Source organism: Oryctolagus cuniculus, chromosome 2 (assembly GCF_964237555.1).
Source record: "Oryctolagus cuniculus chromosome 2, mOryCun1.1, whole genome shotgun sequence".
Taxonomy (NCBI): Eukaryota; Metazoa; Chordata; class Mammalia; order Lagomorpha; family Leporidae; genus Oryctolagus; species Oryctolagus cuniculus.
This window is the reverse complement of record NC_091433.1, coordinates 65,124,502-65,141,772: the sequence shown is the minus strand read 5'-3', so window position 1 is coordinate 65,141,772 and position 17,271 is coordinate 65,124,502. Positions and strand designations below refer to the sequence as shown.

Sequence of the window (17,271 nt, the reverse complement as noted above, 5' to 3'; positions counted from 1 at the left end):
TATATAACATACATTATGCATAAACACATATAACATATACATTATATAACACATAACATATATATATATATACATATTTGCCCTATTATGTAATAAAATACCACAACACCTCCACTTATTTGATTGTAGCATGTGTATCTGTTGACCAAACTCTTCCCTCCCACTTCCCTTACTCTCTGCAGCCCATGTAACCACTGTTCTACGCTCAACTTTCATCTCTCATCTCACACAAGAATCAAACCATAAAATGGATTCAAGACTTGAATGTAAGTCTTGAAACCATGAAACTACTAGAAAAAAAAATAATGGAAGTACTTCAGGATATTGGCCAGGGCATAGATTTTTTTGGACATGACCCTAAAAGCACAGGCAACAAGACCAAAAACTGACAAATGAGACATCAAGCTAAACGTTCCTGTATAGCAAAGAAAATAATTGACAGAGTTGAGAGACAGCCTACTGAGTGGGAAAAAATATCTGCAAACTCTACAGCTGACAATTATTACAGTTGTAATATCTACAATTTATAAGTTACACAACTCAAGAGAAAAAGCCCAAACAATCCAATATTGAAATGCGATAAAGGTCTGAGTAAACAGTTCTCAAAAGAGGATATGCAAATGGGCAGCAAATATATGAAAAAAATGTTCAACATTATTAACCATGAGGGAAATGCAAATCAAAACTACAACTAGATATCACCTATCCCACTTAGAAAGGCTATTATCAAATAAATAAAAAGTAAGAAATGCTGGCAAGAATGTGGAGAAAGCTAAACTCTTTACACATGTTGGTAGAAATGTAAACTAGTACAGCCATTACAGAAAATAGCATGGGCATTTCTTTAAAAATTAAAAATAGAGCTACCATGTAATCCTGCTACCGGATGTGTACCTATAGAAAATTAATCAGTTATCCTGAAGAGACACTTACACTTCAGTGTTTATTGTAGTACTATTTATAATAGCCAGGCTATGAAATCAACCTAAATGCCAATCAGTGAAGGAATGGATAAAGAAAATGTGGTACATATCCACAATGGAGTATAAGAAGACAAAAATAAATGAAATTTTGTTAATTTTGACAACATGTATGGACCTAAACATCTTTTTGTAAAGTGAAAAATGCCAGATCCAGAAAGACAAACACTGTAAGACCTTCCTTACTCCTATGTGGAATTAAAAAACCTGATCTTACACATTGTCTACTTCAAATTTGTGGGAAGAGTTATTCATACTATTCTTTTATTATCCTTTTAATGTCTGTGGGATCAGTAGTGATGTCTCCCCTTTCATTTCTGATATTATTAATTTAATTTGTATCTTATCCCTTTCTTAGCATGCCTAGAGTTTATTATTTATTATTTTTGTCTTTTGAAAGTACTCACTTTTGGTTTAGTTGTTTTCCTGCTTTCAATCTCATTAATTTCTGCCCTTTTTATTTTTATTTTTTTATGCTTACTCTGGATTTAGTTTGTTCTTTTTCTAGTTTGCTAAGGGGGAAGCTTAGATTAATGACTTAAAATCTTTCTTCTTTTCTAATACTACATTTCCTCTAAGCATTGCTTTCACTGTATCCCACAAATTTTTGTAAGCTGCATTTTCATGTAGTCTCAAATATCTTATAATTTCTCCTGAGAATTCACTGTTTTAGAGATTGACTTATTTATTTGAAAGGCAGAATTACAGAAAGAGAGAGCGAGATGGAGACCTTCTACTTGCTGGTTGACTCCCCAAAGGGCCACAACAGCTGGTGCTGGGCCAGGCTGAAACCAGGAGCCTGGAATTCCATCCAGGCCTCCTATGTTGAGTGGCAGGGGGCCCAGGCATTTGCATCAGCAGGGAGCTGGATCAGAAGCAGTGCAGCCAGGACTTGGAACTGGAGCTCATATGCGATGCTGGCATCTCAGGCATTAATGGCTTAACCCACTGCATCACAATCCTGGCCCCTCTCCTGAGATTTCCTCTTTGATCCAGAATAAGCGTGTTGCTTATCCTCCAAGGATTTTTAGAATTTTCCAGCTATATTTTTGTTATCGATTTCTATTTTAATATTATTGTGGCCTGAAAGGAGACACTGTAGGATTTCTATATTCTGTTAAAGTTGTTAATGTGTGTTTCAGGACCCAGAATGTGGTCTGTCTTGGTGAGTTTTCCAAATGATCTTGAGAAGAATGTGTAACCTGCTGTTATTGGATAAAACAGTCCATAGATGCCATTTATATCCAATTGACCTATGGTGCTGTTGAATTTAACTGTGTCTACTGATTTTCTGTCAGCTGGATCTGTCCACTTCTGATTGAGGTATACTGAAAATTCCCACTATAACAGATTAATCTACTCTTCCTTACTATTTTCAGTTTTTGCCTCATGTATTTTGGTGCTGTTTGTCACACACATTTTTTTTTTTTTTGGACAGGCAGAGTGGACAGTGGGGGAGAGAGAGAGAGAGAGAAAGAGAGAGAGAAAGGTCTTCCTTTTTTTCTGTTGGTTCACCCCACAATGGCCGCTGCAGCCAGTGTGCCACGACCGGCGCACGGCACTGATCCAAATCCAGGAGCCAGGTGCTTCTCCTGGTCTCCTATGCCGGTGCAGGGCCCAAGCACTTGGGCCATCCTCCACTGCACTCCTGGGCCACAGCAGAGAGCTGGACAGGAAGAGGAGCAAACGGGACAGAATCCAGCGCCACAACCGGGACTAGAACCCGGGGTGCCGGCGCCGCAGGCAGAGGATTAGCCTAGTGAGCCGCGGCGCCGGCCCGTCACACACATATTAAGCACTATTATGTCTTGGAGAATTGACCATTTATTAGTTATTAATTAGGCATAGTAAGAAATTATTGTTAATAACTAATAATAAAGTAGAGCTATTATTTCAATGTGAGTTATTTAAAACTTAAAGACTTGGTTATTTCTAGAATTTTCTGCTTAATATTTTCAGATCATTGTTGGCCTGTTAACTGACAGAACCATATGGCCTTATATATGACCCTATTTTTCAGTAACTTCCAAATAACACATACAAGCACACACATACAAGGTAAGAAAAACAGCTGGAGGGACACATACCAAATGTCTACAGTCACCCAAGGGTGACTTCTAGTTTTTGATTTATATAGTTCTGTATTATTCTGATTAATTACAATAAGCATGTGTTGCTTTAACTTAGTTTTTTTTTTTCATTTAAAAATATTCTCAAAGCAAAAGTACACTAAACTCACTTAAAATTTGCACATAAAAATGCTGTGGCACTTCTAGGAAATATGAGACTTTACAAAAATTGTTTATTTCGCAAGTACTTATAAAACTCAGGTGTATTCACACCATTTATGGAAAGTGAAACATCACAGAGGGGGACATTCCCTAGTACTTTGCTAATAATCTACTGCAGTAAGTTCTGTCTTTATTTATTTCAAAAGACTCTTTTCCAGATTTAAAAAAAAAAAACAAACTGTTGCTCTCTTTCCTCTTTAGGAAGATTTTATTGACAAAGCAGCCTATGTTTTAAGTAACAAGTCTCTTGATTATTTTGTAATCAATGGGATAGGTTAGCTGTCATGCAGAATTTCTGAATTTATGTAATTCAAGTTCAAAGGGGATAAGTGGGATATTTTTAGTTACTCTCATATTTTAGTTGACTCTCATCTTTAGTAAATGAATAGTTTTTCATTAGGTTTCAGACAAGGAAGTACTGATTTATACACATAGAATTGACTTCTACCATGCGGTGGCATATTACATTGCTAAATTAGCAACTGCATTAAAATATCGCTGCTATTCAAATCCTTGGTAAGGTAGCATAAGAGTAAGTCAATATTAAAACAACTACCTGCTGACTGACCTGAACAGACAGATAAGGAAAAGGCAGAAAAAGAACATGAGCACTGGCTTCTATGCCAGTAAGAAAATCTGACTTACCAGAAATATATTTTATCAGATAAGAGACCCAGCAGGCTCCCAGGATTCTGTTGCCTTCCCTGTGAATAGGAGGTGGGCCTGTACCTCACCCGCAGTGCTCACTGTTGTGAAGGTTCCCAAAGCAGCTGAGCAGTGGCCTACACTATCAAGTTTTTGTGGTGACTGCAAAAATTACTTTGAAACTTGGTAAGACTGACCATTGAGCTCATGAAGACATTATTCCCTTCCCTGCTGAGTAAGAACATATTTCTGTATCTTTCCCCAAAAGCACAATGACAAAATGTAAGACAGATTTTTTCAGACATGAATAATCAGTAGTAACCAACCTGGCAGGCAGGTAAATCTCAAGGCTGAACGGCACGGTAATCAGTGAGACTTATTTTGCTGAATGAGGTGTGTTAGTATGTTTGACATAGTATTTTTAGTGGATTCTAAACTCTAAAAGTGCTAACCTCTGCATTATTTTAAGGTTTTAAAAAGTCTGGTAGCACAGAACTCTGGTGTTTCGTCAAGCAGAAACTTCTGCTCAGTCAGCGGCATGAAGCCCCGGCTGCTCTTGGCACCCTCCCCTCACCCCAGACCCCTGGTTCAGGGAGACTGGGAGCCACTTCTTAGGCCCTGGTCTCCACAAGGCTCTGATGAACTCTCAGGTCACGTGATGGGAGTGTGACCCGCAGAAAGGCCAAGTGATTTACTTAGCATGGTGTAAGAAGCCTGACAGAGGGGCTGGCGTCGTGGTGCACTGGGTTAAGCCGCCACCTGTGACACCAGCATCCCTATCTGAGTGCAGGTACCAGTCCTGGCTGTTCTGCTTCTGATCTAGCTCCCTGCTAATGTGCCTGGGAAGGCAGTAGAAGATGGCCCAAGTCCCAGGGCCCCTGTACCTACGTGGGAGACCTGGATGGTAGCTCTGGCCACTTGGGGAATGAACCAGCAGGTCTCCACTTCTCTGTCACTCTGCCTTTTGAATAAATATAATAAATCTAAAAAAAAAAAAACAAAAACAAACAAACAAACAAAAAAAAACCATGAAAGCAGCAGCCCAGCAGAAGGAACACAACTCAGCCTTAATTTATGGCCCTAAGCTTCTTGCTCTGCATCCTAAGGGGGTTGTACAATGCATGAGGACAGTAACTAAGATTCAGCTTGTATTCTGAGCTACAAAACAGACTTTTAACCACAAAGGAGGAAGGTTATGGAGTGTGACCCTGAGACCGAGCGTGTTCCCTGACGAGGGAGGCAGAGGCAGGACCTGCTGCAGGTTTCGACTCATTGCTTTACTGGGAGCTGTATTTTTTATGACATCTGGCAGGCTCTTTGCTCATCATGAGGCACTTTACGATCACCTTGCTGAAAATCTGACAGCTCCCTAACACTACAGGGGAATGGCGGAGCAACAGGAGTGTGTGAGTGAGTGAGCCACCGTGTGTGTGTGTGTATGTGTGTGTGTGTGTTTGCATGCACAGCACTGGTGTGCCTGTATGTACTTTAACAAGTGGATGTGGAAGCGAAAAGGAAGCAGGAGATGTAAGTCAGGGGTTAGTTACCACGAACTTCTGTGGCCGTAACAAAAGGCACACAACTGAAACAGCTGTTGTCAGAACTGTTTAATTTCAGTGTTGAGGAAAAATAAAAGTCTGTAACTCAGAACAGTCGATATAACCAGAGGGTCAGTAAAAATAAAAGCAGAAACCATCCGAGCTCAGGGAGTCAAATCACTTTTTAAAAAAGCAGGATGCGTGCACCGTGTTTTGTGAGCTTTTTCTTCCCTTTGCTGATGGTAAAGGGGCGCCAGGCAGAAGGATGCAAAGAAGCCATGTGCTGTAGTACGAATGCCCTGCCCCATCTCCCCATCTCACGTGCAAATTTGGAAGCCACTGTCCCAGGATTAGGAGGAGGACCTCTGAGAGGCGACGCGGCCACAAGGGTTCCACCGGGGTGGCGGGTGGTGGTGAACACCTCACAGAGGGCTTTCTGCAGAGGCCCTCACCCTCTGCGGCCTCCCCACGCTCTGCCACAGCTGCCCCAGAACAGAGGCCCTGGCCACAAGCGGACCCCTGACCTCGGACTGCTCAGCCTCCAGAACTCCAGGGAAGACTTTTCTGTCTCTCATCAGTTATCCAGTCTATGGGATTTTTCGTTATAGCAGCACAAATGGATTCAGACAGCACTGTTTTCTACGGTGAGGTGGAAAGTCTGCTCTGTATAAGCCGCACCATGGACACATAGAAATGGGAACGCCTCCAGGAATCACGTTTCACCCTGGACCTCAGCAGCAGCGAAGTACTGCAGGTACCCTGAAGGCCTGGCTCTTTCAGGCCACGGACTTTAACTCCCACAAATCTGTGTCTTTACCTACATTACAAGTGCACTACACGTGACCTCAAACAGATCCCAGGATTTTGCAACAAGAAAGGATCTTGGTGGCATTCTAATTAGATACTCCCATTTTGGAGCAAGTAGTGCAGGCTAAGACTCCGCCTGCAGCGCTGGCATCCCATATGGTCACCAGTTCATGTCCCAGCTGCTCACTTCCAATCCAGCTCTCTGCTGTGGCCTGGGAAAGCAGCGGAAGATGGCCCAAGTGTTTGGGTCCCTGCACCCATGTGGGAAACCTGGAAGAAGCTCCTGGCTCCTGGCTTTGGATCACCTCAGCTCTGGCCATTTCAGTCATCTGGGGAGTGAACCAGATGATGGAAGACCTTTCGATCTCTCCCTCTCTCTGTCTGTTAACTCTGCCTCTCAAATAAGTAAATGACAAATAAAAAAGATCTTATTAAAGCATGGAGAAAAACATAGGCCACAGATATGCAGACTTACAAGCAAGTTATAAGTTAATTTGCTTTTATTTATTGCTTATGTTGAGGAAAAGGAATGAGTTGTGAGCCAAAGGAACAGCACAGGACAAACAGAAAGCAAAGTCAGCAATTTCAGCAAAGATCTGAATCTGAACTCATAAGCACGCATGGGTTTCCTGGTCCTGCTATTCAGTCTCTCTCTCTCACTTGGACCCCACACGGGGAACTCTGGCTGTATCAATGGCTCTTTCACTGAGCGTCACTAGGCTAGCTAGAATCTGTGAGCCCTGAGTTGTATATAAAAATAGGGTTTTAGGCCGGCACCGTGGCTTACTAGGCTAATCCTCCGCCTTGCGGCGCCGGCACACTGGGTTATAGTCCCGGTTGCCCCTCTTCCAGGCCAGCTCTCTGCTGTGGCCAGGGAGTGCAGTGGAGGATGGCCCAAGTGCTTGGGCACCTGCACCCGCTTGGGAGACCAGAAAGAAGCACCTGGCTCCTGGCTTCGGATCGGCGCAGCGCCAGCTGTAGCAGCCATTTGGGGGGGTGAACCAACGGAAGGAAGACCTTTCTCTCTCTCTCTCCCTCACTAACTCTGTCAAACAAACAAACAAACAAACAAATAGGGTTTTGTATCTGAACTGCAATTCCTCTGATAAGAGTCTACCCTGAACTGGTAACGGCATCCCTTATGAAATTCATGGTAATGGAGAAAGCTGAATACAAACAGTGAAGACCACATTCTCAGTTCCCAGTGGCCCTTAGTTATTCAGATTGCCTTTACATTAAGCCCAAATTTCCACAAGGAGAAAACACATTCTCCTTCTGATCCAGACACCTCTACGACACCAGTTCACACCCCTCAGTCTTTCCATTGCTCTCACGGCCATCAGCCCTCTGTGGGGTCCAGGGGTTCTCATGAAGGTGCCACCAGCACCTTCCCTCCTGTCCTTTCTCTGGCACCTGCCATGGCAGCACACTTGGTGGCCATCTCCATCCTTGCTTCTCTGCTCCCTTGGGCTCCAACTCCCTTAGTGAAATAGGAGAACAAAGCCATTCATCCTTGGGCTCTTCTTCCCCCTCATTATTGGAGTGCAAACTGATTTTGGAACCAACAAAGTGTGGATTCATTAGATAATACAGATCAGAAATCCTCTTCTGAGATGGACCTAAATTTCTAAGCAAAACTCAATGCAACCTATGGTTGATTAGTCATCGTGAGAAGCTTACTTTGAGGCTAGAACTGTGTATAGACATCATTTGGTGACCTGACAATTACTAATTCATGCAAAAACCAAGGCGCTGTTTCACCAAAGAGAATTCTACAGTGTCGTTCTTTTAGACATTTTCAAAGCTGGAGCCTGGCCTCTTTCTAGCTTTCACTGGACCAGAGAAAGATGATCGTGGTCTTTAAATGTGTGTTCTTGATTCACACTGGAAAGGCACACACTATTTAGAGGACTCCTAGGCAGTTCTGAGTTCAAGGGAGCAGTTCCTGCCTTACTGGTGAGCACTACCATGGAGTTAGGAGAAAGCCAGCTCCACGAGCAAGAGGCATCCACTGTGGCATTAACACTCTACTTTCAAGGCCAACCACAGCTGGCTTTGTATGAAGTGTGTTGGGTTGGGTTGAGACCTTAAAGTATCAAAAAGCCTTATACAGAGCTAGCAGCAACTTTATGGAGACGCTGGTTCTGAGGCAGGCACAGGAAATGACAGTGTCAGGCATTTTAGCCAGCACCCACTTTTTAGGGTGACCTGCAATGAAGACAACCAAACACTGATGATTACTTTGTGAAAGGGAAAGGCTCACCCAGGTGGCAATGAATGAATGACAGATGACAGTTGTCAGAGATCACTCACTCTTAGTCTATTGGGAACATCTGCCTGACATCCCTCTGATTACGCCTACCAATAAGAGCAGCATGGCAGCTGGCATGATAGGTATGCATGAACCAAACACACACCTGTGCCAAGGATCCTGGCATCCCGGGAAGAGCAAACCGCATGCTTCTGCCTTATCACTGCCATGATTTTCCTAGATCGTGACTGTGAGCATCGTGCGAGATGCTGGTATCAGAAGAGCACACAGCTGGTGTTTCAGAACAGTCGCACGGAACTGAGCCAAGCACAAAGCTGTGTCTTACATAACGTCCCTAGGAGACACTGACTGATACTCCTGGAACCTGGTCCCAGAGACACCAAGTCATAGGCTGGACCAACGATGGCTACACTATGGTCATGCCTAACTCTAAGGGCAGCACACAGCTCCCCAACTGCCCAAGCTATCTTGGGACACCGATGGTGCTCCCTAGTCAGTTTCTTTTCACTCTGTGTGTTGTCTGTATCTACTTACTAGTACTAGTACTCACCAGTACTAGTAAGCAAGGTGAACTCCTTTGTTGAAGCTGCAGGCAGGGTGCAAGCAAACCTTCCAAAAGGGCAAAACCATGGCGGGGAAACAAGCTCAGCACTTCTAACAAGGCCCAGCAGAGTTTCTGCCAAGGTTGGATGGAATACGCACCGGTAGGCACCGTAAGACCAAAGAGGCAAGATGGCCTCTGTAGGCCCCTGGGGAGCTGAGAGCCAGGATGAAGGCACCACAGGAGCTCAGAGGGAGGCTCTGCCTTGAGAGGTGGTTTGTTTTCACAGGGACTATTCCTGCTCAGATTTCCTGGGAAACCCCTATCCGGGTGTGCACAGCTGGAAAGACACAGAAATTCTTGACTGGCTTGTTACAGGGCAAATCATTAAAGTGAACGTGTGGGCACCAAACACCAACTATATCTGGAGTGCAGGTTTCCAGGGACTCTGAGCGACATGTCCAAGTCTGCCCTAACATTTCTTTGGGTTGTTGGAATGTTCCTATTTCTGCTGAGGGCAAATGAGGGCTTTCCTCAGGAAAAAGGGAGAAAAGAGTTACCCAAACAGCACCCAAACTGAACCACCCAGAGACAAAAGCCAGAATCTCAGCAGAATCCCATGGGAGAACAATATACTAATGATACTTTTATTGCTGAAGAAATGCCTCGTCTTGTTTTGCAGTCGATATTCAGCATAGTGCTTCTGTCTGCCGAGGCCTCCCTCTCTGCTCTGTCAAAGTGTCAAGCTCTGGGGACCTGGAAGGAGCCTCCCACTCCCACCATTGTCACACACGTCCCATCTCTCCCATGCTCCCTCCCTCTGCTACCAGCAGTGGCGTTCCAGGGTCTCAGTAATTTGACCCAGTGAATCTTGTCCACAGTTGGAGGAGATGCAGAATAGGAGTAAGAGAGATGAAAATCAAAACGTGGAGACACACGTCCTGTATTTCTTTATATGTGTTTTTAACTTTTCCTTCTGAATTGGAGTTATCTGGAGCTGATTTCTGTGTATTATATTCTATACTTAATCCAATGCCATAAGGATAATCTTTTTTCCCAACTTTACTTACTCAACAATCCCTCCTTTACCCATGGTCTGACAGAGCACTTCTCTCACACACCAATGCTCCACACACATCTGTTTCTGGGTCATCTCACTCAGGATCAGTCTCCATTCTCCCACCAGTTCTCCGCTAATTACTTCACAGTTTAGCAAATCGTGACTTCCTTTTGGGGGGGGGTGTCATTGTTTAGTTTTTACCTTTTTAAAAACTAATTTTATTATTTTATTTATATAAAGGGTACATATTTCATGTATGTAGTACATACAGTTTTAAGAGCATAACTTCCCGCCCTCCCCTCCCCTCCTACTCCCCCTTCCTTTTTTTTTGACAATAAATCTTGATTTCTTATATGGCAAGAACTTGTCCTTGCTTTCCTTCTCCAGAAGAACCTTGGTTATTTTTTGTCCTTTATTCTCCTACTAATTGTTTCAATATCCATGAAGAATCATGAAAGTATGTTGCTTGGAATTACACTGACTCTTGGGTACATTTTAGGAAGAAAGGACCATCTCCATAATGCTAATTCGTCCTCTGTATCAGGGGTTAGCAAAGTATGGCCTCCCAGCTGTTTTTCAGCACAGAGTTTAATAAGAACACAGCCACAGCCACTTGTTTGCATCTCTATGCTTCCTTGGTGATCCGCTGGCCAACTGCTGAGACCACTAGGCTCAAACAGGGGAAGTCTGCTGACCCCTGCTCTTTGTAAATGTGGTCCATTTCTCCATAAACACTACCAGTTTTACGTTTCCCATTCATAAAGTTTTATAATTTTCTCTGGTCTGTACTGTATTTTTTTTAAAGATTTATTTAATTATTTTAAAGTCAGAGAAAGAGAGACAGAGAGAAAGGCAGAGAGAGAGGGAGGGAGGGAGGGAGGGTCTTCCATCTGCTGATTCACTCCCCAGCTGACTGCAACAGCCAGAGCCAGGCACTTCCTCTGGGTTTCCCACGCGGGTGCAGGGGCCCAAGGACTTGGGCCATCTTGTACTGCTTTCCCAGGCCATAGTAGAGAGCTGGATCGGAAGTGGAGTAGCTGGGTCTCGAACTGGCACCCATATGGGATGCCAGTGCTTCAGGCCAGGGTGTTAACCTGCTGCGCCACAGCATCGGCCCCTCTACTGTATTTTTGTCAAATTTATTACTTATACTTGGTATTCTTTGATGCTGTCATAGATATCAATTTTTACAAGCTACTTATGGCTGATGTAGAGAAATGCAAGAGTTTCATGTAGCATTCTTCTCATTTCTGTCTTTCCAATCTTTATGTTCCCAGTCTTTTTTTTTTTTTTTTTTTTGACAGGCAGAGTTAGACAGTGAGAGAGAGAAAGACAGAGAGAAAGGTCTTCCTTCCGTTGGTTCACCCCCAAAATGGCTGCTATGGCTGGCGCACTGCGCCAATCCGAAGCCAGGAACCAGGTGCTTTCTCCTGGTCTCCCATGCGGGTGCAGGGTCCAAGCACCTGGACCATCCTCCACTGCCCTCCCGGGCCACAGCAGAGAGCTGGACTGGAAGAGGAGCAACCGGGACAGAACCGGAGCCCCAACCGGGACTAGAACCAGGGGTGCCGGCGCCGCAGGTGGAGGATTAGCCTAGTGAGCCGTGGCACCGGCCTGTGTTCCTAGTCTTTGTCTTGCCGCACAGCACTGCTCAAAACTCCTAACCAGCGCCGGGCAGAGAGGCAAGGGGAGCATCTGGTGCCTGGCTCTATTTTTATTGATTGATTGATTGACTGATTTTTTATTTTTGACGGCAGAGTGGACAATGAGAGAGAGAGACAGAGAGAAAGGTCTTCCTTTGCCGTTGGTTCACCCTCCAATGGCCGCTGTGGCCGGCGCGTTGCGGCCAGCACATCACACTGATCTGAAGGCAGGAGACAGGTGCTTCTCCTGGTCTCCCATGGGGTGCAGGGCCCAAGTACTTGGGCCATCCTCCACTGCACTCCCGGGCCATAGCAGAGAGCTGGCCTGGAAGAGGGGCAAGTGGGACAGAATCCGTGGTGGCTGGCTCTAAAGGGAACGACTCTCACGTCTGTTCATTTAGGATTCTATCTGCTTTAGGATTTTCCTCATTAAGTGAAGGGAGTTTCTGTCTCTTTCTAACTTACTTACAGGAATGAACACAGATTTTTAGCAGTAACTTCCCACAGCTACTGAGTTGATCAAATGGTTTTGTTCCTTAATCTATTAAAGGGATTATATACGTATACCCATTTATTTGCAAGGCAGAGTTACAGAAAGAGAGAGAGAGAGAGTTCTTCCATCTGCCCGTTCACTCCCCAAAAGGCTGCAACAGTTGGGCCAGGCTGAAGAGACCTAAGTATTTGGGCCATCCTCTGCTGCTTTGCCCAGGCCATCAGCAGGGATCTGGATCAGAAGTGGAGCATCTGGGACATGAACGGGCACTCGTGTGTTGCAAGCAGCGGCTTTACCTGCTAGGCCACACCACCAGCCCCGCTGAAATATATTAACAGATTTTTCTTTTCTTTTCAGATTTTCTTATTATTAAAAAATCATTGGATAATTCAACATGGTCAATTTAAAAATATATTGTTAGATTCTGTTTACTAATGTTTTAATTAGGATTCTTGTATCTATATTCATGAATGACACTGGCTTTTGATTTTCCTTTTTGATAACATTTCTGTCCAGTTTTAGTCTCAGGAACGTTCACATGAGTTCTCTTTTTTCTAGTGTCTGAAAAAGTCTGGATAAAATTAAAAAATGTTCATTAAAAGTTTAGTGAAATTTGTCTGTAAAATATCTAGACCTTATATTCTTCTCTGTGGACAAATTTTTACTCACTACTCCTATTTCTTTCAATCTTTTCTCCCTCCCTTTCTTTTTTTTTTTTTTTAAAGCTTTATTTTATTTATTTGAAAGAGTTACAGAGAGAGGTAGAGAGAGGTCTTCCATCCACTGGTTCACTCCCCAGATGGCCGCAACAGCTGGAGCTGCGCCAATCTGAAGCCAGGAGCCGGGAGCTTCTTCCGGTCTCCCACATGGGTGCAGGGGCCCAAGGACTTGGGCCATCTTCCACTGCTATCCCAGGCCATAGCAGAGAGCTAGATTGGAAGAAGAGCAGCCAGGACTAGAACCAGCACCATGTGGGATGCCAGCTCTTCAGTCCAGGGCTTTAACCCGCTGCGCCACAGCACCGGCCTTTCTCCCTCCTTTTCTTTTATCCGTTCTAGTATGTTATATTTCCCTAGATATTTGTTCAAATTGTGGGCATATATTTTTGAAGACATTCAATTATTTTTTAAACTTCAAATTTACCTGTAGCTCTGACTCTATTATACTTTAAAAAAAGAGATTTATTTATTTATTTGAAAGGCAGAGGCAGGAGGGGAGAGGGGGAGGGAGAGAGAGAAAGAGAAAGAGACAGAGACAGAGAAGGAGGGATGGAAGGAAAGAGGGCGGGAGGGGAGTTGGGAGGGAGGGAGGGAGGGAGGGAGAGAGGGAGGGAAGCAGGAGTTTTCCACCCGCTGGTTCATACCCCAGTCGGTCACAATGGCTGGGGATGAGCCAATCCAAAGCCCGAAGCCAGGAGCCAGGAGCCTCCTTTGGGTTTCCCAAGCAGGTGCAGGGGCCCAAGTCCGTGGGCCATTTTCCACTGCTTTGCCAGGCCATAGCAGAGAGCTGGATTGGAAGTAGAGCAGCCAGGACTCAAACTGGCGCCCATATGGGATGCCAGCACTACAGGTGGTGACTACCTGCTACACCACAGCACTGGCCCCTTATTATACTCTTGAATTATATCTTTATCAGTCTTACCAGAGATTTGTCATTTTTTTAACAAGTTTTTTTCAAAGAAGTTCTTGCTTTATCGAGCTTCTCTCTACTTCATGGATATTATATAACAATCAAAACAAAGTGCAGCAATAAATAATTTCTGGATGAATCTTATTAGCATTATGACATGGTATTAAGTAAAAAAACAATCCCGAAGATTTTATAATGATTGGTATTGAAAGATCTAAATTTCACATCATGACTAGAAACAAGCAACAAAAAGCCCAAAGATGCAAAGTTCTGTTGATATCTGCAGTTCTAAGACACCAATTCAGCTTTGAAAACCTTTGGCTCATAAAGATCAAAGACTACGATGCTTCTGCAGACATTAAAGTTGGGTGCAGTCATCCACGACTTTGAAGTTATTGATAATGTTGAAATAAAGCCCCAAGACGGTGAAAATAATTCCTATTACTGAGGTTATACTTCAGCTACTAACACAACCTTCCATCTTAGAGAGAGCCTACTGCGGGTGCCATCCCCCAGTGAGCGCTTGTCCAGAGGCCCTCTGCGCCCTCACAGTGCAGTGGTCTCCATCTGCTGAGTCTCCCCTCCCCTGAGGCATGAAGTTCTTCACCTCCTGCTTTCACAGCCAGTGTGAACACTAACTTCTCTGTGGGCCCTTCCCTGACTTCCCCAGTGAGCCACCTGTCTTGAGGAGCTGATGTGTCGGACTCATCACCTCCACCACAGCAGTGCCCAGTTACCCTGCTGCTCACCAGAAGTCAACATAGGGCCTACAACCTGACTCCCCACGACCAAACATTCACTGAGGCCCTAGCAGGTGGGAGAGAGCACAGGCAATGCAGATGGGTCTTATTATTACTGTTTAACAATTTATTTGAAAGGCAGACACATGGAAGCATGGAGGTGGTTTGCGGAGATGGAAAGAAAGAGACTTCCTACCTGCTGGTTTACTTCCCAAATAACCTGCGGCAGCCATGGCAATGCGTGTCTCCCGCATGGGTGGCAGGGAGCCAACTATCGGAGCTATCACTGCTGCCTCCCAGGGGGCAGATTATCAAGGAGGCTGGAATTGGGAGCAGACCTGGGACTCAGATCCAGGTACTCTGATATAGGATGCTGGTGTCCCAAGTGATGTTTCAATCACTAAGCCAAAAACCCATTGCCAGATTCATTTTGTTACTTGAAGTTTCTTTAGAAATTACTGGTATCAGTTTGATTCCTAAAACTCATTTAAGTTTTCAAGTTCCCTCTAGGACTGGTAGTGCTAGTCTGAGAAATGATCTAAACTTCCCCTATAGCACCATGCACTACACAACTAAAAAAATAACTCTGGGGGAAAAAAAGTTCATTCTCTTTTAGTGTAAGGAAGTGTCCATTCCAGTTCTCATCCAAAGGGGCTGAAGCAAAATAATGGGGACTGGTGGTTGGCCTAAGTAGGTTTAGATACCAGTTGAGATGCCTGCATCTCATATTGGAGAGTCTGGATTTGAGTTTCAGTCTTCTGGATTCCTGCTAATGCAAACCCTGGAAGAGAGCAAGTGATGGCTCAAATGGTTAGATCGTTGTCGCCTGTCCGCTGGATTGAGTTCCTGGTTCCTGGCTCCAGCCCAGCCCAGTTCTGGCTATTACAGGCATTTGGGAAGTGAACCAGCAGATGGCAGCTCTCCCTCTGTCTGTCTCTCAAATAATCAAGTAAAAATTTACAAAAGAAGAAAAAAAAGATACAGTAACACTTTTAATATTGCAGCAATTAGGAAGATTCTATTTGTATACTACATATGAATGTGAACAAATACTTGTTTATCAGAATATAAGCTCTAATCTTGAGACAGTAAATTAATTTCATGTGTATGCAGATTTTTTGAAAATTTTAATAATATTTAGGAGGCAAAGTCCCTTAAACTATTTTCAAATCCGTGGTTTTACCTTATTTGTATAGCTATTAAGGTGAAAGGCAAGAGAGACAGCCAATAAGTGAAGTGAAATCTTTCTTTGTTTAAAGATTTATTTGTTTATTTGAAAGGCATTGTTAGAGAAAGACAGAGAAAGAGATCTTCCATCTGCTGGTTCACTCCCCCAAAGCCATAACATCAAGAGCTGGGCTTATCTGAAGCCAATAGCCAGGAGCTTCTTTCATATCTCCCATAAGGGTAACAAGGGCCCAGACACTTGGGCCATCCTCTGCTGCTTTCCCAGGACACCAGCAGGTAGCTGGCTTGGAAGTGGAACATCTGGGGCTCCAATTGGCACCCATATGGGAATGCTGGCGCTGTAGGCAGTAGCCTTACCCATTATGCCATTAGTGCTGGCCCCAGAAATCTTTCTTAAAGGCAAGAAAAAGTGAAAATTTCTGAGCATGAAAATTAGAAATGGTGGCCAGCGTTGTGGCACAGCTGTGACACTGGCATTCTATACTGGAGTACTAGTTTGAGTCCTAGCTACTCTGCATCCAGTACAGCTTTCTGCTGATGTGCCCAGGAAGGCCCTGAGAGATGGTCCAAGCACTTGAGCCCCTGCCACGTGTGGGGGAGACCAGGATGGAGTCCTGGCTCCTGGCTTCTGCCTGACTCAGTCATGGCTGCTGTGGTCATTTGGGGAGTGAACCAGTAGATGGAAGCTTTCTCAACTTCGATCTCTGTCTCTCCACCTCTCTGTCACTCTGGCCTTTAAATAAATAAATAAACAGACAAATAAACAAACCTTCAAAAAACAGCAAAGTATTTACAACTGATGTGGCTAATGAATTTTAAAGAGCTATTTGTAGAAAATTCATGCAAAATGTATAATTTACATTAGAAATTAATACCGCACTTATGTGCCAAATCTCATGGTGAGACAGAAAAAAAAGAGAGAGGGAAATCAGCACAACCACTTTCCCTGCGCCCTGCTGTCTACCAAGTGGCCGCCAAAGGGTGGGCGAGAGGGCACCCTCGCTGGGCGGCAGTGCCGGCAACATTCTGGGTTTTAGAAAGCCCGTGACCATGCACGAGGACGTGCCGCGAGCTCTAGCAAAGGTTTGCAGTCTTTGGAGCCGGCTCCCACTGGGCACCTTCCTCCCGGCAGGCTTAAAGAGGTGAAGTCAGCGTAAGCCTCGCAGCCGCGAGACCCCCGAGATCTGTACCTGCTTCTCAGCCTGCTTCAGGAGCTTCTGGAACCGCTCGTCCTCCAGCACGGCCGGCGGCAGCTCTGTCTCTCCCTGAGCTTTCAGTTCTTCCAGCTTCTGCCGCAGGCCCCGGAGGGCCTGCAGCTCGTCATTGAGGCGACTCTGGCGGGTCAGAGATGCCTGCAGATCCAGTTCTAGGTCTAGGGATGTGCGCACGGGGCACTCCTGCGCCGCTCTTCGAAGGGCTGTCTGGCACACCGTCTGCAGCGGGA

General features: G+C 44.7%; 1 protein-coding gene across 2 annotated transcripts in view; it reads right to left on the bottom strand.

The window, feature by feature from the left end:
- The window catches only part of WWC2 (WW and C2 domain containing 2), a 262,307-nt gene that overhangs the window by 17,341 nt on the left and 227,695 nt on the right, over positions 1 to 17,271 (bottom strand). For both annotated transcript variants that reach the window (XM_008250200.4, XM_070068324.1), the window contains exon 21: positions 17,018 to 17,260. In XM_008250200.4, coding sequence (XP_008248422.2) covers positions 17,018 to 17,260 — 243 coding nt within the window. The remainder of the gene's footprint in view (positions 1 to 17,017; positions 17,261 to 17,271) is intronic.